The sequence below is a fragment of the Plecotus auritus genome (assembly GCF_963455305.1).
Source record: "Plecotus auritus genome assembly, chromosome: 2".
In the NCBI taxonomy this organism is placed as follows: domain Eukaryota; kingdom Metazoa; phylum Chordata; class Mammalia; order Chiroptera; family Vespertilionidae; genus Plecotus; species Plecotus auritus.
This window is the reverse complement of record NC_137771.1, coordinates 197,248,434-197,276,222: the sequence shown is the minus strand read 5'-3', so window position 1 is coordinate 197,276,222 and position 27,789 is coordinate 197,248,434. Positions and strand designations below refer to the sequence as shown.

At 40.0% G+C, this 27,789-nt stretch overlaps 1 protein-coding gene across 10 annotated transcripts in view; it reads right to left on the bottom strand.

Annotated features, from left to right (window-relative positions):
* The window catches only part of PHC3 (polyhomeotic homolog 3), a 75,491-nt gene that overhangs the window by 35,481 nt on the left and 12,221 nt on the right, over nucleotides 1-27,789 (bottom strand). For 4 of the 10 annotated variants that reach the window (XM_080658365.1, XM_080658363.1, XM_080658367.1 and 1 more), the window contains exons 5-7: nucleotides 17,817-17,975; nucleotides 15,679-15,777; nucleotides 7,987-8,233 (exon numbers count right to left, since the gene is read on the bottom strand). In XM_080658365.1, the coding sequence (XP_080514491.1) occupies nucleotides 7,987-8,233; nucleotides 15,679-15,777; nucleotides 17,817-17,975 (505 nt within the window). The remainder of the gene's footprint in view (nucleotides 1-7,986; nucleotides 8,234-15,678; nucleotides 15,778-17,816; nucleotides 17,976-27,789) is intronic. The other 6 variants (XM_080658366.1, XM_080658368.1, XM_080658369.1 and 3 more) reach the window with 3 other exon arrangements.

Below are 27,789 nucleotides of genomic sequence, written 5' to 3'. Positions count from 1 at the left end.
GAGTGACTGCAAAATGTAATGACAAACAACTTCTCCTTGAAAAACTATAAATTTCATAAAATAAGCTGCACTGTGATAAAACTGCCTAAAACAAGTAATTTATAAATCTGAATCTATACATGATTTATTCTTATTAAATTATATAGGTCCCCAGAAAATCTATGTTAACTTTTAACAACATTATCCACTTAAATTCCTTCTTTGGGGAGAAGAGGAGTATCACTGAATAAGTATAATATATATAAAAATAACCTCAACATCATAAAAATGCAATATTAAAATCCATAAAATAAAAGTATCATCCTTTCTAATCTGTGTCTAAACATTCTTCCAACTAATCACCAATGTAATCACTTATAAAGCTTCCCAAATAAGTTACCAGATTGAGCCAAGATGAAAGAGTTGGTATTATTTGACCAAGAAAGAGAAAATGTTTTGTAGGAAAAGATAATTCAATTAAGCAAAACAGATGTGTAACTCCTAGAGCACAGTCAAATAATCATTGTAAAAGAAATTAAATTCCAGGGGCCCTTCCAAATCTAGGAGAGCACTAGTTTTACTTGTAGAGAAAATGAGGCAATAAAAAAATTCATACTGTCTAAATAAAGGATCTTGTTTTACTTCTCTGCCACCCCCCCCAAAAAAAAACCAAGCAAATACACACACACACACACACACACACACACACACAAACCCTACAGTAATCTATAAATGACAGTACTAGTTTTCTCCACAGAGGAGCCACTCAAAACAGCGACAATACAGATAAAGAATTAACAAAATCAAGTATCCCCATCATTATGCCTCTTTTGCATACTGGTGTTTATGTTTACAAAGAGGGAGCTGTTGGTGAAATCCACTCTATCTAAATAAGAATGGAAACTGGGTTCACTATATATAAACATATAATCATTATGTTTCAAAGCTGGAACTAATATAATACTGTAATTGAAAATAAGTGTAAAAAAAGAAACTGGGTTCACTAGAAGATAAACTGAAAAGGTGGCTTAATATTAATATCATGTAAAAATTAAAACAGATCTAAAGATAGGGCAAAAATTTTTTCTTAATTTCAGAATGTGAAGATAAAGAAACATCTTGCATCTATTTTTATACTCAGCCACATTTGTGACAAAAGCCTTATAAAAACTTCTAACAACTTTTCTTTTTAAACATTTCTGCATTTGGTGGGTTTTTTAAATTTTTCGAGATCCTTTAAGAAAATTAACATCTCAAAAAGATATTTAGAGGGTCCAACAAATATCCGTGAATTTTTTAATGGAAATTAAAATTCATCTAACAAAATAATTTTCATCTAACTAGACTGGCATTTCAAACTAAGACTAAAAATTGTCAGCACTTTATAAATGTACTGATAAAGACTCTATGAGTATTCAATAAAATTTTGGATACCTATAGAGTGCCTTTCTTCCAAGGGGCTCAAGGTATTTACACATTGCTCGTACTAAAAATAAGTGCCTATGAAGTAGATAGGTATTATTCCCTTTTTACAGATTAAAAAACAGAGTGTTTGCAAGTATAACAGCAAAGGCCCATTTTAATTCAATTTTAAGTTATAATTAAAATTTAGCATATTCTTTAAGAATAATGGATATTATGTTCACAGAAATAAAAATTCCTTCTGTGCTCTAGAAACAATTTTTTTTTATATTCTAGAGTTGATAATTCAACAGATTAATAGTCTATCCTTTCACCTAGCTCCGTGGTTGGCAAACTGCGGCTCGCGAGCCACATGTGGCTCTTTGGCCCCTTGAGTGTGGCTCTTCCACAAAATACCACGGCCTGGGCGAGTCTATTTTGAAGAAGTGGCGTTAGAAGAAGTTTAAGTTTAAAAAATTTGGCTCTCAAAAGAAATTTCAATCATTGTACTGTTGATATTTGGCTCTGTTGACTAGTGAGTTTGCCGACCACTGACCTAGGTTAAATTTTTCTTTGATCAGAAATCAAAGTGAGTCTATTATATTGTCCATAAGTCCAACTGACAAGCACATCTATTACAGAATAATTATGAGGATATCTGAAATAATACTTCTGTGCAAGAAAAGCACTAGTGCTCTGGAAAATCATATAATGCTTGTTTTTTTCTGGTTTTAATAAACACTTTATTGTCAGGGTGGCATTATACTTGGAGAATTTATGATTGGTATCATCTCTCACTTATGTAGTAGAACTCTACTATAAATAATGTATTACTGTAAATTACTAAGTACATTATTTTATTCAATAGTTATGAACACCTCCCCCCCACCCCAATAGTTACAACAACCCCATGAGGTAGATAGGGTACTACACTAATCCAATATGTTACAGGGTGAAGAAACTCTGAGCATTAAGTGACTTGCCTGAAATCACCAAGGACCCATATTTCTAACTAAGTCTGGGTTCCTGTTATGGACTGAATGTTTGTGTCCCACAAAATTCATGTGTTAAAGCCCTAACCCTAATATGACAATTTGGTGATGGGGCCACTAAGGAAGTAATTAAGGTTAAATAAGGTCAAAAAAGTGGGACCCTGACCTAAGACAATTAGTGCCCTTGTAAGAAAAGACCCTAGAGGGCTCACTATCCTCTCTACTAGCGCTCAGATGAAAGGCCATGTGAGAATGCAGCTAGAAGGCAGCCATCTGCAAGCCAGGAAGAGCTCTCACCAAAAACTAAACACTGCCAGATCTTGATCTTGGGCTTTCCAGCCTCTAGAACTGTTGTTTAAAACACCCAGTCTATGGTATTTTTTTTGGGGGGGGGGGGGCAGCCTGGACAGACTAACAAAGGCTTTTCATCACACACTGAATTAATGTCTGCAAAAAAAGGGTATACGGGGGGAAGTCAATGGGGGCAAAAGGAGACATATGTAATACTATAGGTAATATTTTAAACAAATAAACAAAAAAAAGGGTATATATATATTTTTCCAACTAGACTAATTTCATAAAAGCTCTAAAAACTGCTATAAAAAACTTGAGCTCTAATATTGTTAAGGTTAATTTCCAGACATTTGCCTTATTTTATATAATAAACATAGAATTATTAACTATCAAGTGGAAACTCCCCCTTCAAGAAGAAATGAAGAAAACCAAATTTTAGCACCCTAAAAATACATACAAGGAAGCAATAACCTTGTCCATTATAATAATTATTAAACTATACTACACTGAACACAGATTCTTTTAGTATTTGAAAGTTACCTGTAGGAACAAGCATTTTACTAATTGAGGAAAAGGATAAATTACCAATCCAAGAATCTCCCAAAATAAAGCTTAGCTTCAGACTAACTTCCCACTAGCAAGAGTAGGAAAACTAACAGGCTGGAAAATACAGCTTTCGTCAGAAGATATTAATTGCTTTGAATAACCACAGTATAAGGCTTGAATAAATTTTAACAAACTTATAATTTGGTAGCTGCAAAAGTTTATATGAGTTAGGATGTTCCATTTGGTTTTGTTTCTAATCGACAACATCTTAGAATACTAGGTTAATACACATAGCACCTGAATTTGGAATTGCAATTCTCCCAAGACTGACGGTTTTAGCTTACCAGTCTCCTCCACACCTACATAAAATATTGGCCATCAGAGGAAGACAACTACAAGGATATTATTGAACTACCAGTGAAAGGGGGAAGAATAAGTGTCAACTTAGAAACAGGGAGTTCAGGGGAGACTGAAAATCTAAAAGTAGAGCTCCCTGCTTGAACTAACCCTGAAAAAGTTCCTAGCTTTCTCTGAAGGTAACAGTCTCTTTGGGAGGGAAATAACCTACCTTCCAGTATAATCTATCAAAACTGTGGGAATTACTAGAAATTATCCTAAGCAGTCATTCCAAGTACAGTGGGTCACTGCTGCTCCTCACTGACTCTTATCAACACTGGCCAGAGAGGCTGGTTTGAAGCTGAGAATCTCTGGACAATCTTACTAATAAAAGAGTAGCACGCTAATTAGACCCGGAGACCTTCCGGACAACCATTCGGACATCCTTCCTGACAAAGCCAGCTGGGTGAAGCTGCCTGGCAGCAGTCCCAAGCGCCAGCGCCTGTGGCTGGCTGTGGCCAGGGAGACGAAGAAGCTGCCTGCCCTGTGGTCCCGGGGGAAACGGAGAAGCCTCCCGCCCGAGGTATGGGCGCCAACGCCTGAGGCTGGCTGCAGCCTGGGAGACAGAGAAGCCACCATCCCCGCAGTCCCGGGCGCCAACACCTGCAGCTGGCTGCGGCCTGGGAGACAGAGAAGCCGCCCGCCCATGGTCTTGTGCTGCAGCCAGCGGGAGAAGCCGCCCACCCCACGGTCCCGGGTACCAGCGCCTGCGGCCTGGGCAAAGCCACCTGCCCACCGTCCCCTGCAGCTGCAGCCGGCCCAGGCAAAGCCAGCCCAGGTCCAGGTGCCTGTGGCTGGCCAGAGGGAGGAAAGCCTGGGTCCCGGGTGTTTGCGGCCAGCTGGAGGAAGGAATCCTGGGTTCTGGGTGCAGGACCAAGGCAAAGGTGGTTAGGGGAGATCAAGCCAGCAAGGGAGCAGTTAGGGGCGATCAGGCTGGCAGGCAGCAGTGGTTAGGGGCAATCAGGCAGGCAGGCAGGTGAGGGATTAGGAGCCAGTGGTCCCGGATTGTGAGAGGGATGCAGGCCGGGCTGAGGGACAACCCCCCATGCATGAATTTCATGCACCAGGCCACTAGTCCTATATAATAATCCTATATAATAAAAGGCTACTATGCAAATCAACCGAACGGAGGAACGACCAGTCACTATGACGTGCACTGACCACCAGGGGGCAGCCGCTTAATGCAGGAGCTGCCCCATGGTGGTCAGTGCGCTCCCACAGGGGGAGCACAGCTCAGCCAGAAGCCAAGCTCACAGCTGGTGAGCACAGCAGTGGTGGGAGCCTCTCCCACCTCCACAGCAGCACTAAGGACCCCTCGGGGGATGTCCATCTGCTGGCTTAGGGCATAGGCCAGGCTGAGGGACCACCCCCCTCAGTGCACAAATGTTGTGCACCAGGCCTCTAGTACAATATAAAAATCCTGATATCAATCCATAAAGAGAGCAGAACCTGTCACACAGATGTTTATAAAAAACAATTCACATCTAACTATACTATGAATAAACTTATTAATTTATACATTATAACAAAGCCTGTACTTATCTAAAGATTTAGATTTAAGAATTCCAAGCAGTGATACCTAACTAATATAAATGGAAAAAATTGCTATAATGTCCACGATTGAAATGGGAAAAATATCAGCTATTAATCCAACAAATATTTACTGTCCATCTATTGCAGAGAAATATTTATATATATAAAAGCCTAAGCGACCATTAAGATGGAGCGACCAGTCACTATGACACGCACTGACCACGAGGGGGCAGATGCTCAACACAGGAGCTGCCCCCAGCCGCAGGCCCCAATTTCTGATGGGGCCTGCTGGCCAACTTCCCAGTCCCTCCCCTGCACCAGCAGGCCCCCGGGCTGGGATAGGGAACCGGGGGTGGGTGGCAGTGGACACGGCCCCTTTCCAGAGGGGCTGAGGGCCAGCTCCCTCCTTGGGGCCGGCGGCCAACCTCCTGGGTCCCTCCCCCCATCACTCCCCCTGGCCAGCTGCCTGCCCGCCACAGTGGCGGTTGGCCCCTCCCCGCTGCCAGCCAACCTCCCGGTCCCTCCCCTGGTCAGCAGGTCCTGATCACCCGATCAGGGCTGGGCCCCGGTCTGGGACAGGGAACCGGGGGTGGGTGGTGGCAAACACGGGCAGCAAAGGAAGGAGGAGGGGAAGAGGCAGGGAACCACGCAGTGGCAGTGTGCAAGCGGGGAGGGGAGGAGGAAGCAGGGAACCTGATCAGCCCTGATTGCTGGCCAGGCCTAGGGACCACACCCGTGCACGAATTTCATGCACTGGGCCTCTAGTATATGATAAAAGGATGAAAAGGTGAATCTGCAAAAAGGATTAAAAGAAACAATAAATGTAAAGTGCCTGAAACAAAAGTGCTCAATATTATTATCCTACCTTCAAAGGGCTTACCACCTAGTATAAAAGAAAAAGTGCCATAAAAAAAGCATAAAACTGCTATACAAATTCAAAGTAATGAGAGATTTCTAACAAAAGGAATCAAATAATTCCAACAGTTTGAGATTGGGTGATTTAGAGAACGTGGCACAGAGGAAACTTAAAAAGAGAAATAGGTTTAGGTGGAATAAATGCAGATTCAGTAGTGTAAAATAAATCTTTAGAAAGCAGCGCAGTTATAAAAGGATAGAAAGAAGTTGCTTGCCTGATGAGGTTGGATAAAAGAATTTTTAAAAAAATAAAACATGTGAGGTGTCTAACCCAGTACCTCTCCCCCACCCCCGCCACACACACTTTCAATAAATAATAATTATACTGGTATAAAAACATATGCATATACATTAAGGTTAGGGAGACCTAAGTATGCTGGAGAAGCAAAGGAAAAATATCCAGCATGAGAAAGACAAAAAATGCAATATCTATGACAGAAGGTCAGGAGCCGGTAAAAACAATGCAATCAATGACACACACAAATAGTGCTAACTTTAAAGAGGAAAGCAGATAATTCCTTATCTTATTAGAAGTGAAGAAAGCTCAACATTGACAAATTCTGAGATGAGTAGAAGAGATGGTAAAAAAAACTCACTCGAGATGGCCCCAACATTTTCATCATGAGAACCGTAAAGCAAGATTATCTGTAGAGAGCAGGAGTGCACATGGGATTCAAAGTTTGATGAGAATGAAAATAACTTAGTTGACTCCCTGAAATTTTCCTCTTAAAGATGAAATCCAAGATGGAAAAAAGCAACGTGGTAAAGAAAATAATTGTGTATAATCTTATTTTTGGAAAGTGATAAATTCCTCCCACTAATGACAATTTTAAACAAAAACAATAAATACTTTTTTAAAAGGCTTTTAATTTTGTTCCACTAAAGCAGTGGTCAGCAAACTGCGGCTCGCGAGCCACATGCGGCTCGCAAGCCGCGGTTTGCCGCTCTGTTGACTAATGAGTTTGCCGACCACTGCACTAAAGCATATTAAATGAACGACACACAAATCTTGTTTCTAAAGCTAAAAGGTTTTATTGCTATGGTAGGAAACTAACGCATAATGAAGATGTTAATCAAATGTCAACTCACCCCCAAAAATCCATTTTATTAGTACAACTAGAGGCCCAGTGCACGAAATTCGTGCACGGGGGGTGTGTCCCTCAGCACAGCCTGCACCCTCTCCTATCTGGGACCCCTCGAGGGATGTCCGACTGTCCGTTTAGGCCCAAGGGATGTCCTGGTGGATCGGGCCTAAACGGGCAGTCGGACATCCCTATCACAATCCAGGACTTCTGGCTCCCAACTGCTCACAGGCCTGCCTTCCTGATTGCCCCTAACCGCTTCTGCCTGCCAGCCTGATCACCCCCTAACCACTCCCCTGCCAGCCTGATTGATGCCTAACTGCTCCCCTGCCAGCCTGATTGCCCCTAACTGCCCTCATTGCAGGCATGGTCACCCCCAACTGCCCTTCCCTGCAGGCCCGGTCACCCCCAACTTCCCTCCTCTGCCAGCCTGGTCACCCCTAACTGCCCTCCCCTGAAGGCTTGATCGCCCCCAACTGCCCTCCCTTGCAGGCCTGGTCCCTCCCAACTACCCTCCCCTACTGGCCATATTGTGGCAGCCATCTTGTGTCCACATGGGGGCAGGATCTTTGACCACATGGGGGCAGCCATCTTGTGTGTTGGAGTGATGGTCAATCTGCATATTACTCTTTTATTAGATAGGATTTGTTTTAGCTATTGGGCTCTTTTGATTTCTCTTTTTTCAAGCTACAATATTGAAATGTTTTGTTTTTTTTTTACTTATGAAATTCACATTATAAAATGTTTTAAAATTATGATTCTTATTAAAGTAATGGACATCTTTTGTTTTTCTCTGCCTGCTAAGAAAATGAATAATGCAACTATTTTCAACAAAAGTTTTATCCCACCTGGTGCTATTAACTGGTGAATACTTGATGTCCGGGTGACAGCTGTGCTTCGTGATTCCAGACTTGGACTTTCTCCTTTTCTAACACTTTCTGGAGAAGGATCTCGTTGGCTGATTTTAGAACTGGTTACTGTTGTTTTGTTATGACAAATTGTCAATGACTGAGTTTGACCAGTGCTTTTTGGTGGACCGTTCTGTGAGCTAGATAACACACCCAACTTCTGGCTGCGTAATGTTAAATTCTGAACCTAAAGAACCACATAACAAAAAATAGGGATGAAACAGGTGGTATTAATTCACGTGGTAATCATTACATTATACTAATAATGACAATACATTTATATTATGTTTTTCATAAAGCTCCAAGCACTTGAAACAACTGATTAATCCTGTAAGAAAGGGGAGTTATTATTATAAATAATCAAATCTTAAGCACTAAGTGAATTAAAAAAAAAAAGACATTAAGGGAAAAAATCATTAAGAACTCAATAAAAATAGAATATATATATGAACTTTGAACTATGAGTAAATTACTCTGCAACATACTACATTTTTGAGGAAGGTGATTCCAAGTAAAGGGGAATACTTGAGCAAAGATGTAGAGGTCGGGGAGCCCAAGGTGAGTAGGGAGCAATGAGCAATTCCTTCAACCTCAGACTGGCTGTACCATGCCAGGACTGTGAACATTTTAAGGTTACAAGTACCTCATAAACTTACATAATTATAGAGTGTGGATACAATACTGCTGTCTTAATAAGTATAAGAAAGATAACAAAAAAGTTATCAGCTCTATAGAGATTATAAGGGAACGCTAATCTTGTACTAGTAAGAAAACAAATTCATCAAATCATTTACCCCACTATGATAATTATGAAAATCATTTCCCATTAACTCCTTTTTAAAGACGTTAGTTATATGTTGTTGCTATTGTATGGAACACTCACTTGCCTTGGAGAACCAGATCTCATGAACTGAAAAGATTGTGTATGGCCTTGAAATGGTTTCTGTGACAGCTCTTATCTATACCAAGTGCTATTCTAAACATACTGCCAGTCTGCATGGTGGCAAGGATAATCCAATTACAGTCACATGAAGTTTATAACATTTCTAAATAGCCAGGCAGAATATGCCTCTCCAATAGCTGCCAAAGTTTTTGCCTATCTGGAATGAATGCATCAAATACATTTATGCTAGCACTAGCCCTGGGAGGGAAACTAAAGTAAAAGAGATTATAAAGTGACAAAGCAAATGATATATTGCGCTTCATAAATATTCTTCAGTTTCATGTGTGTTCTATCTCTACAACTATATTATTAACTGATGCCCAAAGGCTATACATTATCTTAGATCCAGGTGTCAAATGCAGTGATCAGCCAATAGCAGGTGCTAAACAAATGTTTCAGGGCAGTTGAGGTTTTCATCAGTTCTATTCTAAGCTATTGAAAGAATCTTCTAAGTGAGTCCATATGGAGCATCTTCTTTGATTTTTGTCAAATATTTCATACAATATAAGTGGACTAAAACTACTTTATTATTGAAATGTAATGCAAAAAATAAAAAGTGCTAAAATCCAGGTTTCTCCAAGTTAAGGCCCAAATCACTTCAAGTCCCATTTTCCACTATTCCAGTCCATCATACTCATATTCTAGCCATACTGTTCTACTTGCCCTTTTCCAAACTACCTTGCACTTCCTTCATTTATAGTCCTTGCTCAAGCTCCTCTTGCCTCAAATGCCATTCTTCCTCAATGCTCCTTCAAGGCCCAGTAAAAATCCCAAAGAATCCTCCTTAAAGCCCCTGATTAGAAATAATTTCTCCTCTCCTATCTAATGCTTTTCTCATGGAATTTGGGTCATATTGGCCTACAGCACTGCCTAATGTCTAGCTCATTTTAGAATTACTCATGTCTGTGTCTGTGAAATATGGAGGCTCTGATTGGCAGGCTCCCATCTCTGACATTCATGTTTGTACTCCCACAGTTCTGTATTGCAAACATGATAGAAGCTCCACCAGTTGGAAGTATTTTTCTGTATCTGATTCTGAAATATATATTACACATATATATTTCATATATATTACATTTTTTCTTTTAGTTCTATTCATGGTTTTCTTAGGCTAACATTAAAACCTGTTCATATTTTACTTAAAAAAAAAACCTCAACAAATATCTAGTGATATTTATTTTAAAAACTTGAAAATTTGAAAAATTTCCTTCAAATGAAAAGTATATATATTTACAATGTAAATGAAGATTTGACTCAATGAATCCTAAAACCTGAAGCAGTCCATTTCTATAAAATAATACACTCTTTTCTTCTAACTTTTCTTTTGTTTTCTGGAATACTGAAATTTAATGCAAAAAATAAAATGTGCATTTTATATATTATATATTACTAGAGGCCCGGTGCATGAAAATTCATGCACTGGAGGGGAGGGTCCCTCAGCCCTGCCTGCCCCCTCTCACAGTCCGGGAGCCCTCAGGGGCAGGGGGTGACCTGGTGATCAGGGGAAGGCAACGCCCCATCACACCTCTCCTGCTGCCACTGCCGGCAGCACAAGCCTCAGCCAGCCCTGGTTACCTGAGCCTCGGGCAGCCCTGAGCAGCTGGGCAGCCACCATCCGAGGCTTGCCTGCGCCTTGGGCCGGCCCTGGGTGGCTAGGCAGCCGACATCTGAGGCTTGCCTGCACCTCGGGTGTCGGCTGGGCAGCCGCCATCTGAGGCTTGCCTGTGCCTCGGGCCAGCCCTGGGCAGCAGGGCAGCTGCCATCCAAAGCTTGCCTGCGCCTCGGGCCAGCCCTGGGCGGCTGGGGGCTAAGGGGACTGGGGGACTCCAAAGGCAGGTGCGCGGAGCAGCCGGGCCTGCGTGGGGGCGGGCCTGGCCTTGCCGCATGCCTGCCGCCCCACTAGGGCTGAGGGGACTGGGCGCCACCATCTTGTGGCTGTGGGCACTGCCATCTTTGAGGGCGTGGCGGTCAATTAGCATATTCCCTCCTTACTGGCTGTGGGCGGCACCATCTTTGTGATGGCATGAGGGTCAATTAGCATATTCCTTCTTTATTATTTATATGAATAGATAAATTTTAGACTATGGCTATAATACCTATCTGTGGTCATTTTGGCTTAAATATTACATTTCAAACTTTAAACTATACTTCTAAATTATATTACAAAGTTAATTTAGCTATTAATAGGAAGATCACATATTCAGATTTCCTTGACAGAGCCTCACTTTTGCAGAAAACACACCCTTTCTAAATAAAGAATATCAGTGTACTCTGAAGTTCAACTTTTATTTCATCTAAACGAAAACTATGATCAAATTATGGAAACTTTTCTGACTTGAAAAATTCTAAATTTCATGTGAAGTATTTTTGCTAATTTCACACCTTACATTTTTATAGTGGATTACCTAAATACTCTCACACCAATTGTTCTATTTGAATCTAAGAAATATTTTGAGAATTACAGCAGCATCCCTTCTTTGCAGATGAGGAAACTAAGAGTTAATATCACATTGGCGGCAACAGAGCTGAGTTTCTAGATTTTAAATCCAAAGGGCTGTTTTCTTCTCAATTCTCACAGCATTCCCCAGATAACCATGGTAAGTAAGATTTCTTACTTTTCCACAAACATATTTTTAGTTCTATGATACCTTTCTGAAAAAAATTTTCTGAAAAAAAAAAAGGTGGGGAGAAGGAATAGAACATTTAAAATAGTAAATAAGAGTAAAATACTCTGAATTTCTTATTTTTTTCTTAGTATTCTATAAATAAATTTTAATACTAAGGAAAAATGAACTATTATGCTGACTTCTATCACTTAAAAAGAGTACTAAAATAAAATTTCAAATTTGGTAGTTCTCAATTACACACTATTTTAAAAACTGAAAATATAAGTTTTAAAATTAACAAAGTGAAGCACAAATTTTTCAAAACTAAGAGCCCTGAACTTGAGGAAAGTCACCACTGGAATATTCAAAGTATTAGCATCACTTACCACTTCCAGTCTCCCTCACTGCCATTTCAAAAGCACAGACGAGAAAAACATTTGCAGCGAAATTTCTAAAGGCTCCTCAAAGTCTACCTTTCAATTAAGTCATATTATCACAAAGCCTCATACCTGTGTCACATCAAACTGAAGCCACTTTTGTAAATTACTATGTTCATTATACCATTGAAGACACTGTAATATGTTTTCTCCATGAGAACACACAAGACAGATTGTGCTCTAGAGAGCATGTTAGTTATATTTTCCTAACTCATTTATTTTACCTTGGAAACTGTAAATCTTTTAGACGATTGTGTTTCTCTCTTCACTATTAGCTACTTCAAAGCTAAGTACCAAATTTGTGACTCGTCTTTAGACAATATATAACAAAAATAGTAATTAGTGGCATGTGATATCTAATGAATGTGCCAGGCAGAATACTAAGTACTTTATAATTATTGTCTCATGTATTCCTTATAACAACTCTGAGCTATCATTTCTAGTTTACAGTGAAGAAACTGAGGCCTTGTAAAGGTAATAATAAAAGTTGTTTAGTGAGTGCTAACTATGTATGAAACATTGTTGTTTTTCATTTATTAACATATTTAATCCTCACTACAAACCTATAAAATAAGCATTATAATTATTTTGTAAATATTTATTTTATTTTATATTGTTGAAGCTGAAGCAAGAAATTAAGGATATCCAATAAATGGTAGAACATGTATTTGAACCCAGAGAATCTAGCTTCAGAGTCCAAACTATACACTGTGCTATACTATGACCTTGTCCAAAATCAATCAACTAGCAAGTGACAAAGCTGGCAACTGTTGCTGAAGTCAGAATTTGAACAGGTCTTCCTGTTCCCCCACTTGCAAAAAAAGGTACTAACGAGTGCCCATAATGTTCTAGACACTAAACATACATATTATTCATTCTTCAACCCACCCTGGAAGTATGTATGACTATTAGAGATGTTTAGTAACTTGTCTAAAGCCACACAACTATTAAGTAACTGAAGTCAGAGTTGAAATTAAGTCCATGCATATAATCTGAATAGCCTCCTCACTCCTACCTCCATGCCACTTTCCTTTATTTGTGACTTTTTCCTGGCAGGCTTTATATTTATTTTATCTTGTTTTATTGTGTACATCTTATAAATCAATTAAAATTTCAGTTGGAACAAAATATAAATAAAAAATAAAACAAAATATTCTGGAAGTTGATAATGGTCTAGCTCTATTAGGTTTTTTAAAAAAAAAAAAAAAATAGCCAAGCTGGTGTGGCTAAGTGGTTGAACATCAACCTATGAACCAGGAGGTCACAGTTTGATTCCTGGTCAGGACACATGCCCCAGGTTGCCGGCTCAATCCCCAGTAGGGGTGCGTGTAGGAGGCAGCTGAGTAATGATTTTCTCTCATCACTGATATTTCTACCTCTCTCCTTCCTTCCTCTCTGAAATCAATAAAAATATATTAAAAAAACAAACAGCAAAATCATTACTTCAACAAATCCATTTCACGAAGAGACATTTATAAAAAAAAGTTTAGAGCTGAAAAAAATCTTAAAGTTAACAAAAATAAAGGTCTCATTTTATAAACATGGAAACTAAAGTCCAACGAAGTTCAGGAATTGTGGAGGATCACAGAGCCGTTAATTTAATTGGTCAGCATCTTTATATATTAATATATTAAAATTGGCCTTTATTATTAAATAAAATATAATGTAAAGACATATATGAAAAGTAACAAAGAATATTACTATCTCATTTTTTGCTTTTTACCAGAAGACTGAAACTATTAAATTAAAAATAAGAAGCTAAGAATGATCCTAAGATATACTAATTTCTACGGAAAAAGTAATATTCTACTCAATTGTTTTAATTTAAAATTTACTCATTCATTTTTACCAACTTTACTGAGGTGTAACTTACATTCAATAAAATGAATGAACCAATTCAGTGAATTTTGACATATGTATACAACATATTACCACCACTCCCATCAAGATATAGAACATTTCCATCACCCAGAAAGTTCCCTCATGCCCCTTCCACATCAGTCTCCCTTACCTTCTGCCCCTGGTACCACCAATCCAATTTCTTTCACTATAGATTAGTTTTGCCTGTTCTGAAATTTCATTTAAATAAATTAGAGTATGGACACTCTGGTGTCTAGCCTCTTTTGTGAATTATAATATTTATTGTTCAATGTTTTTTTAATTGATTTCGGAGAAAGAAAAGGAGAGGGAGAGAGAGATAGAGACATTAATGATGAGAGAGAATCATGGATCAGCTGCCTCCTGCTCACCTCCTACTGGGAATTGAGCCTGCAACCTGGGCATGTGCCCTGACCGAGAATTGAACTGTGACCTCCTGGTTCACGGGTCAATGCTTAACCACGGAACCACACAGGCCAGGCAAATTATCATGTTTCTGAGATGCATTAGTTTTTTGTTTTTGTATTTTTTAATTTCCAAGTAATATTCCACAATTTGTTTATACATTCACCAGTTAAAGAACATTGGTTGTTTCCAGTTTGGGGCTGAATAGAGCTGCTGTGAACATTTGTTTACATATCTTTCTGTGGATATATGTTTTCAAATCTCTCACAGTAAACATCTAGAAGTACAATTGCTGGGTCACATGTTAAGCATATGTTTAACTTTATAATGAAATGACAAACTGTTTTCCAAAGTGGTTGTACCACTTTGCATCCTCACCAGCAATGTTTTGAGAATATGGCTGCTCCACATTCTCCAGAATCAGTCTCCATTTCAGCCATTCTAGTGAATGTGTGGTGATACTCATTGTGGTTTTGATTTGCATTTCTATAATGATTAATGATGTTGAGCTTTTTTTCATGTGCTTGTCGACCTTTTGTATATCTTCTTTTGTGAAGTGTTCAAATCTTTCCCCCAATTTTAATTAAATTGCTCATATTATTACTGAGTTGTAAGCATACTTTGCATTTTCTGAATATAAGTCCTTTGTCAGATATATGTATTGTGAACATTTTCCCTTAGTCTGTGACTTGCTTCTTCATTTTTGTAACAATGTTTTTTGAGAACAATTTTTAATTTTGATAAACTCTATTTTCTTTTATGGTTAGTGCTTTTTGTGACCTAAGGAAGCTTTCTCCATCCTAGTTGTGAAGATATTTCCTGTATCTTCTTCTACAGGTTTTATACTTTCAGCTGTTACCTTTAGGTCTATATTCTACTTCTATTTAATTTTGTAATTTACATGAGGAAAAAGTTAAGGCTCACTTTTTCCATAGTACTAAACAAAGTAATATTCTATTCTATTTTTTTGAATTTAAAATTTACCCAATTTAATTCATTTTTAATATTAAGATCCATCTTGACTTAGTTATTACATAGCTGCTTGCAAAGAAATCTACACAAAAGAATGCATCTCACATAACAAAAAATAAATCTGCTATACAATAGAACTAGACACAATGTCATATCGAAAACTCATTTTCATTTATGTCAAATAACCTAAATATCCATATTTAATGGTATTATAATTTCTACAGAAGAAAAACAATTTTCTTCAAGTTCTTATAGTGTTATATTAAATTTCAATCTGAAATGTATGACAAAGAGCACTAAAATGATCAGTAACTTAAACTCCAATGTATGTTTATCTTTAACCTGAAGATCCAGACCTCAAGTACCACGTTATGAAGCTAGACAAGCTCACCTGAGTAGCTGCAGACTGACAGGAAGATGACGATGACGACGAGACAACAGGAATGTCAGACTGTACAGCAGCCACAGTGGTAGCAGGTGTGAAAATCAGCTGTACAGACAGAAAAACCAAAAAAAAAAATACTCTAAGACAAAAGAACATGTCTCACACACAATGTATAGCAGGGCAAGGGAGACTGAAATTCATGACAGAAAGACAATGCAATTTAGGATTTCCTCTTAAGCAAAAAAAGGTTTTACATGACAAAGAGAAGTTTCTGATATAGAGAACTAAAAAAAAATCATAAACATTTTTGAAACAGTTCATGATTCTGGTGAGTAGAAAAATAATCAGTGTTCAAAAAGGAATATGTATTTCGGTAATATGAAATCCTCATACCAAATTTTGCCCCGAATAAGCTATTATACTTAAATTTCTCCCAACTCAAAACTACCATGGTAGGATTCCTAAAACTTAGATTACAACAAACAACCATAGTCACTACTCTTGAATGCAAATTAAAGAAACACATAAAGAAACCCCCAAAAGTCTTTTCAGTCCTCTTTACCATAACAGCTAACTATGCCATATAATACACTACAATATTTCACTCAGCTACATAGGATCTATAGTACAAATCTAAGTTGCTCTTGATTTAAAAATCATCTGTAAAGAAAAATTCATTCTAAATGTAAATACCAGAACATGTCAAAATTCAATAACAGTTTGCAAAAACAGCTTTACATAAAAAATAATAATGAAGGAAGGAAAGACATACTTGATTTATTTACTAATAATCGCCATCTCTTTTCAACTGTTTTTTTCAATACTGAAACAGAATGCCATTAATTTAAAAAGGTAATACAATCCATTCAGAGATTATTCAATCCAACTTAGCAAATTATGACAGTTATTTCCAAGAATGTGTAAATACTCTATTTCAAAATTGCATCGAGTTATTCAGTTCCTCAAAAACCATTCCTGTTTAAATTAAAATTATCAATTAAGGAATCTTTTATATTTCAGTTCTTTATAGTATATTACTGGTAAATTTAAGTGAATTAAACAAAAAAAAATATAACATTCACAAGAAGTTAATTTCCAGTACAAACAACTGAAAGCACTAAACCTAAAGAGAAGATGTTCTATTTAACTTGAACCATATGAAACTGCCAAGGGGTCAAAAACAGTCAAATTACAACCATTTCAAATGGTTCATGCAGCTTAATTCTGAAGCATATTATTAATTAAATAAGAGCTCATGGCGGGAAAATGCCAATGCCTACTGAACAATCTGTAGATGGGTCATATCATTGTTTCCTATTAGAAATATGATGGGGAAATTTATTTGCAATTTTAGTGCAGACCTGGGGAATCCAGATATATATTCAGTTCACTGGACAAAAAAAAAAAAGTAAATACATATATGCTAGGGCCAAAGTTTTTATCTAACTACATGCAAAGACATCAAATAAAATAAATGTCAGCCAATTTCTACATTTCTTAAAGAAGCTCAACAGTTAAATCAAGAAATCAGAATAGCCAAATTAACCTTCCTGTATTAATAAAAGATCAAAGTGAGTTTAAGAACACAAATTACCTTGCAAAATTTGAGATGGGAATAACTAAAGCTCAGAATCATCTGGTAAATTACCAGAAACTTCAATCCTGATTTCAGAAGATGCCATAATATAAACTCTAACTTATAGTTAACAACCAAGTTTTTAACATTTCTAACAATTTCATCAAATCTTCTTCAAATCTAAGATGTCAATGATATACAATGATTTTATGTATCACTATAGGTATAATTATAAATGTACGACACTATCAATTATAAAATGCATCTCAGTTTCAGATGTTAAAATGTGAAAAAAGGTTTGAAATCAATGAAATCTGATATTAAAAAATAATCATTCCTCTGTTACAGATTTGTCAGCTTCGCATGTTACTATTTGAAACACCAAGAAGGCCTACCAATTAAAAGAATTTTTCATGACATAAATGTATAAGAGCTGAGCACACGCACATAAAAATTTGTTAAACATATCTTAAATATTTAAAATGTCTCTTATTGCACCAAATCAAGAAATATTTTGATCTCTCTCAAGTCCTTAAACACTAAAAAAATTTGGTAGCTCACATCTTACCATTTGAGCTCGGAGATACATTTGAGCTTGGCTTGCAGTTAGGGTAGGGGAGGTACTCCCTAGTAACATAGTCTGTTGGGTAATACTGCCGCTGGTAGAACTGGAAGCCTGGGAACGGCTTATTAACTGTGCAGGTGTAGGAGAAGTGGAGAGGTTGATCTAAGGAAGAAAACATATTAGATCATAGGCTTCCATGACACTGAATTTCACCAAGCTGCACTTAGGCAATCAATAGTATATACAGTGGCAAAGGAACCTAAAAAGGAGGACTTCAACTTTGACAGATCCCCTCACTTCTTTGGGCAATTATTTGCACATATGCAAACAATAGCATTTACTGGTTAGTAATTAGAACAATTTTGAAAGATATCCTCAATGTGTTTCAATAAGATTCTAGTATCTTAAAATACCATTTTTACTACCTCCCAAAAAGTAACATTAATGTTTCATTATTTTAATATTCCACATAACTTAAAACATTCAAACCAACAGTGTACACTATTTTTTCAGATTCTGAGGGATTTTTGAAGTGAACAAAAATTAAAACACAAATAATCCATTCATATACATAAAAACATACATATAACATATAATTAGGGTTAGCATTCTCTCTCAAAAGCTCTCAGGAAAGAAAAAACTACCATTGCTACTTGTCAAACAGATAAAAAAATTCTAAACACTGGTTACAAAATTAAATTATACACACTACTTTAAAGTGCCCCTCCAGTGTTGCTCAGTGGTTGAGCATTGACCCATGCACAAAGAGATTGCTGGTTCAATTCTGGTCAGGATACATACCCAGGTTACGGGCTCTATCCCCATTAGGGGGCATGCAGGAGGCAGGTGATCAATGTTTCTCTCTCATTGATGTTTCTATCTCCCTCTTCCTTCCTCTCCCTCCATAAATAAATAAAAATATATTAAAAAACAACAACAAAAACTAGTTCACAGTCTATTTCTAGGATATGTAAGAGACTAGTATCTAGTTGTACCTGTGAAGGCAAAATGGGTGAAGTAGGGAACAGGGCAAAGGGAGACCTTTATACCCTTTTTTATCTTTCCAATTTCATACAACATTCATGTATCATCCATTTAAAAAATAAATAATATATACAAATATTTTAATCCTCACCCGAGGGTATGTTTTTACTATTATTATTGATTCTAAAAAGAGAGGAAGGGAGGGAGGGAGGAAGAGAGAGAGAGAGAGAGAAAGAGAGAGAGAGAAACATATATCAGTTGCCTCCTATACACACCCAACCTTGGGATCAAACCTGCAATCTTTTGGTATACAGGACGATGCTCCAACCAACTGAACCACCCAGAAAGGGCTAAATAATATTTTTAATGAGAGTAATGTAATCTGACTTCAAATCCTTTTTGTGGACAAAGCAGAGAATAAAATTAAGAAATAAGAAATTAAGAAAACATTTATTAGACTTTTGATTCAAGCAATAAGGCAGACTGGACTCTTATATACATGTGCCCAAATACACTCACTAAAATGCTAAATCAACATGAAAAATTAGTATAGCTGAATTTGAAAAGGGGGAGCCCTGGCCAGGTGGCTTGGTTGGAGTGTTGTCCCATACACCAAAAGGTTGCACGTTCATCCCTGGTCGAGGCACATACAGGAGGCAGCCAATCCACGTTTCTGTTTCTTGGTCTCTCTCTCCTTCCCTCCCTCCTTTCCTCTGTAAAATCAATAAACATATCCTCCAGTGAGGATAAAAAAAGAGGGGGAGGGGAGGATTTCTAGGTGCCAGAAAAGAAGAAACTCAAAGACCTAAAGTCCCAGCTGACACCAACGTAGTCTCAGGGGACACTGGCCTACAGACATAGAAGACCTAATTTTAAGTCTATTTCAGGGAAAGCTGGAAGTAAAACCCCTATTTTGAGCCAAGATCCTCAAAGGTCTGCTCAATACGTGAAAAGGGAGCTGGAGAAGCTCCACCCATATGCGCTGAGAAACAGCAAGGCAGCTTGCCATCTGCCCTGCTCCCAGTGTGGGGAGTGAGGCTCCTATGAAAATCATAACTCCAGATTTGCACCATGCGGAGGTACAGAACACAGATCCACACTACCTGTATAGTTCCACAACCCATCCCAAACATTAGCATTTGCACTAGTTCAGGACATTTGTTAAAATGAGCAGGTGGTCCTAGCCAATCTTGCTGAGTGGTTAGATTATCCGTCCTCCAATTGAAGGGTCTCGGGTTCAATTCTGGTCAAGGGCACGTACCCAGCCGAGGCATGGAGGCAACTAATTGATGTGTCTCTCTCATATCGATGTTTCTCTCTCTCTCTCCCTCTCCCTATGGAAAACACAAGTGAATGGAGGAAAGCTGAGTAAAGGTTATAAAGGAGGATGTCTCTGTACTATTTTTGTAATTTCCTGAGTCTACAATTATTTTAAAATAAAAAGCTTTAAAAAACTTTACAGAGGGTATAGAAGAGTTGGTTAATTAATTCTCTAAATTTAGCGGTATCTTTTAAGTATTTCTTAATTTTAATGAAATAATTAAACCTGTAATTCAGTAAACATAATATACAGAATTAGTCTGCAATCTGGCTTTTACTCCTAGCATACTACTAAAAGTCCCATTAGCAATAACCAGTGCTCTCTAGCCAACATTCAGTGAATTTTTTTCAGACTATTCCTTCTCAACCTTCTGACCCATGTCCAAAATGTTCATGCTTTATCTTTAATACTTCTCTTCTTAAATTCCTAAATTATCACATCTATTCCCATAGTTTCAAAAAATTCAATCATGATTACTCTTTTTTTTTATTAAATATATTTTATTGATTTTTTACAGAGAGGAAGATAGAGGGATAGAGAGTTAGAAACATCGATGAGAGAGAAACATTGATAAGCTTCCTCCTGCACACCCCCTACTGGGGATGTACCCGCAACCAAGGTACATGCCCGTGACTGGAATCGAACCTGGGATCCTTCAGTCTGCAGGCCAACACTCTATCCATTGAGCCAAACCAGTTAGGGCCATGATTACTCTTAATCCTTGAAGACAAACTCTTATTCTGAGCTCCAGATCCAATTACTTACCAAAGACATCTTACTGGATGTCTCAAACACCAAACTTATTATTATTCCTTCTTAAGCCAGCTTCTTCTCAAATGGCCACCAGCATCTTTTAAAATCCCCCAAAACAGATTATCTGGGAGTCATACTGATTCTTCCCTCTCCTTTACCATACATGTATCTTATTGATTCTCCACCTTTATGCTCCTCATTCTCATTTTGATTTTTAATCACTTAGTTTAAGAGTCTAGGCCCATGGCACTTCCATCTAGATTTCTTTGCAAACTGATCCCCCACCTGGAATCTTGCCTCCCCCTTCTTGCCAGATAATCTTTCCCTGATTTTATTAATATTAATTAACCATTTAAAAGCCTTCTGGATAACATTCAACCTCTCCTGACTCACTAGCACCATGTCCTCCCACTCTTCTTCTTTTTTTTACAGAGAGGAAGGGAGAGGGATAGAGAGTTAGAAACATTGATGATGTGCCCGCAACCAAGGTACATGCCCTCGACCGGAATCAAACCTGGGACCCTTCAGTCTGCAGGCCGACACTCTATCCACTGAGCCAAACCGGTCAGGGCTCCTCCTACTCTTCTATACAATACCCTTCACATTAGCCATATGAAGCTATTTGCAATATCATTTCTCCGGCCTCTATGGCCCTGATAATAATGTTCTGGACTGGATTGAATGCCCCCAAGCCCTGCCCCCTCTCCACCTACTAGTGTACAGTGAACAACTCCCTCTCAAAAATCTTCAGCTCTAATAAGCTTTTTCAGGCATCCCTACATCCCATAGTAAAACCATTTTACCTTCTTTTTGTCCGTTATCTTCCAGACTAGTGGCCAGGTGCACGAAATTCATGCACATTAAAAGGGGATTAATTAGAGGAAATAATTTAATATTGCTACTTGCCCTTTCTCTATAATAGAAGTGTCAGAGATGAAAGAAAATTAGTAAAATGTATATGAAAACCTTCCTCCTGTCAGAGTCTGGGGTGCACCATGGGACCCAGAGTCAAATCCCCACCCACCCACATGTGCCTCAAAATCACGTGAGATCCAGACCCGGCCGCCCCCCGCCCCCACACACACACCCATTGGGCTAGATCAAGACCCACCCAGTCCTACCCTTGTCAAGCCCCGCCAGGCAGAGGGCGTAGCCTTAGGTCCCCTGGCCTAGTGTCAGGATGGGGGGCATGGCCTGAGGTCCCCCAGCCAAGACTGGGGCGAGGGGCATGCCTTGAGGTCCCCTGTCAAGCCCTGCTGGGTGGGGTACATGGCCTGAGGTCCACCATCAAGCCCTGCCAGGCAGGGGGCACAGTCTCAGGGCCCCCAGCCCAGCACCGGGAGGGGGGTGCAGCCTCAGGTCCCTTGTCAAGCCCCACTGGGCTGGGGGCACGGCCTGAGTTCCCCCAACACAGCACTGCGGGTGCACCTTGAGGTCCCCTGTCAAGCCCCGCTGGGTAGGGGGCATGGCCTGAGGTCCCCTGTCAAGGCCCGCTGGGTGGGGGGCACAGCCTGAGGTCCCCTGTCAAGCCCAGCCAGGCAGGGGGGAGCAGCCTCAGGTCCCCTGGCCTGGTGCCGGGGTGGGGGATGCGGCCTGAAGTCCCCTGTCAAGCCCCATCGGGCGGGGGGCATGTCCTCAGGTCCCCTGGCCTGGCGCCAGGGCAGGGGGCACTGTCTGAGGTTTCCCCAGCCTGATGCCAAGGTGGGGGGGTGCGGCCTGAGGTCCCCTGTCAAGCCCACAGGGGCGGGGGAGGGTGTAGCCTCAGGTCCCTGCTGATTGCTCGTTAAGGCTCTTTATGGGAACTTGGCCTCAGCTGTGGGTGCAGCCATCTTTGTGATGGAGTGATGGTCAATTAGCATATTCCCTCTTTATTATTCTTCCAGATACTGTGGCATATACTTCTACCCTTCTAAACAATAATTTATTTCTTTAAGGGTGGGGACCATGTGTTATTCATCTTCATATATCCAATATCTGTAAAAGTGCCTTCATTCAAAGGCATATTTCAGAGTTTTAATGTAATATATAAGTCCATCACAAAGAACATGAGTGTGTGTATATGAAAGAGACAGATACAGAGAGAAACAATAATTTTGGTATAGCCTTTAACAAAGCAGAGTAAAAATGTAGAGATGTGCTATATAATAAATTTTATGTGCTATATAATAAATTATTAATAAACCCCCCAAAATATCTTTTTCTATATCACTCCACACATACACATTTTGGATAAAGCCTTGCTCCAAAAATTAAATCACTTAGCAGTGTAAAACTGAACCCAGGTTTTCCAACTCATGTATTTTGGCATTAGGGGGCTTTCCTATACCTTGAAAGCTCGATCAATAATCTGGGTCAGTCTGCAGTAATAATGCCTTGGAACTTTTTTTCAGTCAGTGATGGGGTGGGGGAGGAAGAGGCACAAACCACACACTCTTTAAACAAAAACATAATAAAAGTCTTTTTAAAAAATGACTGGCTGTTAACTAAAATGCCTGAGTACTCTTTAAGGAAATAGAACACAAAGTACAGACAGAATGCTTTTCTTGGTCTTTAAAAAGAAAAAAAGGAAGTGAGAAAACAAAATAGTTACTTCCTAACCACCTGAATTGCATTTCACTTTGTCTAAGTAGTGACATCAAAGAACAAATACCATGTTTATTTTTAACTTCCATATAGCAAATAACACGTCAGGCAGTGTCTACTAATGAATGCCCAACCCATGAGAGTACGTAGATTAGTCCTCACCTCTGCAAGAAGTCATCTCCACCTGCTAGCCTAAAAGAAACTTTCATTCCTTCCCACAACTGATAAGGTTGTCCTCTAATTCCTGCTTTGTTCCACTGACCTGAACCAGATGCCCTTAACAGTTCTCTCTCAATTACATCACAACACTCCTAAGTCCCTTTCACTTTAAAGCCTTGGCCAATCCTGGCCCCACACTTTAAAAGGGAACTTATTGCTTCAGTCCTATTACTGGAATCTCTTCCCACTAGCACTGATTCCAAAAGTCACCAGAGAAAACCAAGTCTGCTAAGAAAAGTCATTTAACTCCCAACCACCTCTTGGGGTCCCCAAAAGGAGGTTACACAGGGTCTCTGGCCCAGAGTACTCTCTAGAGCCAAAGCCCATTTGAGAGCCACTGCTGACAATTGACTGATCAGAATCAACTGACTATTATCTATAGGTAGAAACAGTACACAGACATAAAAAAAATAATGTATACCTATATTATATGGAATGAAAATATCTTAATGACCCAAAGTTAAGAGAAAAATACTACAGAATTACATGTAGTATAATCTTACTTATATAATTACATACAAATGTCTGTATGTGTGTGTGTGTGTGTGTGTGTGTGTGTAAATCACATCTGAGAGAGAAGAAACCAAGATGGCGGCACAGGTGAAGACCTAGAGTGCTGCCTCGCACAACAATTTCAAAACTATAGCTAAAAGACAGAACGGACATCATCCAGAACCACAGGAAAGCTGGCTGAGTGGAAATTCTACAACTAGAAGGAAAGAGAGGGGCACACAAAGACTCAGAGGAGCTGCAAATGCTGAGGTACAGAGACGCGCGCGGAGAGGACAGGCAGCTGAGTGCCTGGCTAGCTTTCTCTAGCGAGAGAGAGACAGAAGCTCCCAACTGCACTGAACCCCAGTTCCGATGGCACTGAACCCCAGTTCTGGGCGAGACCCTGGGGTCCCAGACTCATAAAGGGGGAGTCTGGACTGTCGGGAAAAGAGAGGAGCACATAGAAACTCTGAGGAGCCACGAAAAGCAGAGGTCTGGAGGCATGCACGCAAGTGCATAAAGAGAAGACTGACTGCTGAGTGTGCCGCTGGCTTTCTCTAGCGGAGGAAGGCGGAAACTCCCGACTGCGCTGAACTCCAGTTCCGACTGAAATGAACCCCAGTTCTGGGCGAGACCCTGGGGTCCCAGACTCATATGGGGGGGAGTCTGGACTGTCGGGAAAAGAGAGGAGCGCATGGAAACTCAGGGGAGCCGTGAAAGGCAGAGGTCTGGAGGTGCGCGCACAAGTGAGCGCAGAGAGGACTGACTGCTGAGTGTGCTGCTGGCTTTCTCTAGCGGGAGGAAGACGGAAGCTCCCGACTGCGCTGAACTCCAGTTCTGAGCAAGAATCTGGGAATCCAGATTCATTGGGGGAGAAACTGGACTGTCTGGCAATGGGCGAAACTCGAGGGCGGCTTTCTCTCAGAGGTGCTTGCAGTGATTACCGAGGGACACTGAGACCCAGGGGCCTCATAGGGCAGGGATGACGGGAAGCCAAGGCTGTCTGCTCAGCCCTGAGACTCCGCCCCATTCAAGCTGAGCACAGAGGCTTTTGCAATTTTGCAAGTCTTGTCTCATAAGGCTGTCTCCAGCACAGAAGTTCTCCTGGCATAGTCACAGCTGATCCTCACAGCCAATTGGCCTGGAGGTCAATTCCTCCCAGTGATACCAACAACAATCAAGACTTAACTACAACAAGGTTGTGCAGACAGTCCACAAAGGGGTGCACCAAGAGTGTCCACCTCAGGTAACTGGGGAGGCTGAGCCACTGGGCCATATACAACACCTAGCACACAAAGCTACTCTACCAACTCAGGGAAGCAACGAAAATGCAGAGACAAAAAAACAGGCCACAAACAAAAGAAATGGAGGAAATCAAACGACTGGATAGAGTTCAAAACCACAGTTATAAGGTTTTTCAAGAATTTCCTAGAAAAGGCCGATAAATTTAGCGAGACCCTCGAGGATATGAAAAAGGACCAACTAGAAATTAAACATACACTGACTGAAGTAAATCACATATGAGAAGAACATGTTAAGAGACAAGTGACTGCACTGTATATACAAACAATAATGCATAGTGGTCCCCCTTATCCGTGGTTTTGCTTTTCACAAAGTAGTCCAAAAATATTAAGTAAAAAATTAAATAAATAAACAATTCACAAGTTTTAAATTGCATGTCATTCTGAGTAGCATGATGAAATCTTATACCATCATGCTCCATCCCACATGGGACATGAATCATCCCTTTGTCCAGCATATACACACTGTATACACTACCTGCCCATTAGTCACTTAATAGCAGTCAAAGCTACCAGATCAACTGTCAAAGTATTGAAGCACTCTATACATTTGTATTGTCTGTCATTTAGGCAATGAGAGTGTATCACATTTTATTGAGGCAATATAAAAAACAATGAAGTTCTTCAATCAGAAATAACCACTGATTAACAGATTGTTGTGTATTACAGATTTTCTTCCTGCATAATCAGATATATAGATGTAACTTTTAAAAAATAAGTTAAGCCCTGGCCAGTTTGGCTTGGTGGGTGGAGTGTTGGCCTGCGGAACTGGATGGTCTCTGGTTCTGTTCTGGTCGGGGGCACATGCCTGGGTTGCGGGCTCAAACCCTGGTGGGGGCATGCAGGAGATAGCCGGTCAGTGATTCTCTCTTATCATTGATGTTTCTGTCTCTTTCCCTCTCCCTTCCTTTCTGAAATCAATAAAAATATTAAAAAAAAAAAATAAGTTAAGCCAAGCCAGTGTAGCTCAGTGGTTGAGTGTCGACCCATGAACCAGGAGATCACGGTTCAATTCCTGGTCAGGGCACATGTCCAGGTTTCATACTCAATCCCCAGTTGGGGGCATGCAGGAGGCAGCTGATCAATGATTCTCTCATCATTGATGTTTCTATCTCTCTCTCCCTCTCCCCTCCTCTCTCTGAAATCAATTTTTAAAAAAATAGCAAGTTAAATGACAGGAATTCTGTTTCCAGAAAGATGGAATAGACATACTTTTCCCTATTCCTCTTCTTAATTATTACTAAAAACCCTAGATAAACATAAGATAATCCCAAAGGTGGGAAAAGCAGACTGGCTAGAGACCTCAGGACCCAGTAAACAATGTGGGTATGAGCTCCCTGGGATTTCTTTTTGTCTCATATAACCCAAACTTGGAGCTAAAGCAGCCGTGGGCAAACTACGGCCTGCGGGCTGGATCCGGCCCATTCGGCTGTTCTATCCGGCCCGCGGAGCAGAAAGAGCAGAGGGTTCTCTTGCTCTCCCCTCCGCTCCTTTACTTTGAATTTATATTAGTTCACACAAACACTCCATCCATGCTTTTGTTCTGGCCCTCCGGTCCAGTTTAAGAACCCATTGTGGCCCTCGAGTCAAAAAGTTTGCCCACCCCTGAGCTAAAGAATACTGTAACACTAAAACATCAATGGGCACAGACAAGAAGGAGCCCCAACAGAAGCCTGCTATTTCTAGCCAAAGGACCAGGAAAGAGACAGCCTACCAACTTTGTTTTTTTAAATGCTCTACTTCACAGAAAACATTGTGCCCACTCCCCACACCCACACCAGCAAGGACCTCACCAGGCTATAATAAGGCACCCCAACCCCCCTATTCCCTCCAAAGAGTTAGTGTCAGAAGGCCAGGTAGAGAGCCAGGACTTTAATCCCAGCTAGGCAGTAACAGACCACCACCACAAACCCACCTGTTCCCTGCAGAATCAGTGGAGACCATATGGGAAGCATCTCTGCCAGCCAGGAAAGCATCAGTGGGGGCCTAGTGAGGAGCCAGAACTCTCACCCCCAACTCAGCAATTACGAGGAGCACCCCCTTGGGTATCAATGGAGACCAAATGGGGAACCTGTCTCATAACATAACACTGAAAATGTCCAAGTTTTAATAAAAAATCACTCACTGTATTAAAGAACTAGAAAGAACTCTCAAGCTGAATGAAAGACAATCTTATCTAATAAAAGAGAAATATGCAAATTGACCATGACTCCAAGATGGCTGCCCCCATGTGGTCAAAGATCCTGCCCCCATGTGGACACAAGATGGCCACCACAAGATGGCCAGCAGGGAAGGGCAGTTGGGAGGGACCAGGCCTGCAAGG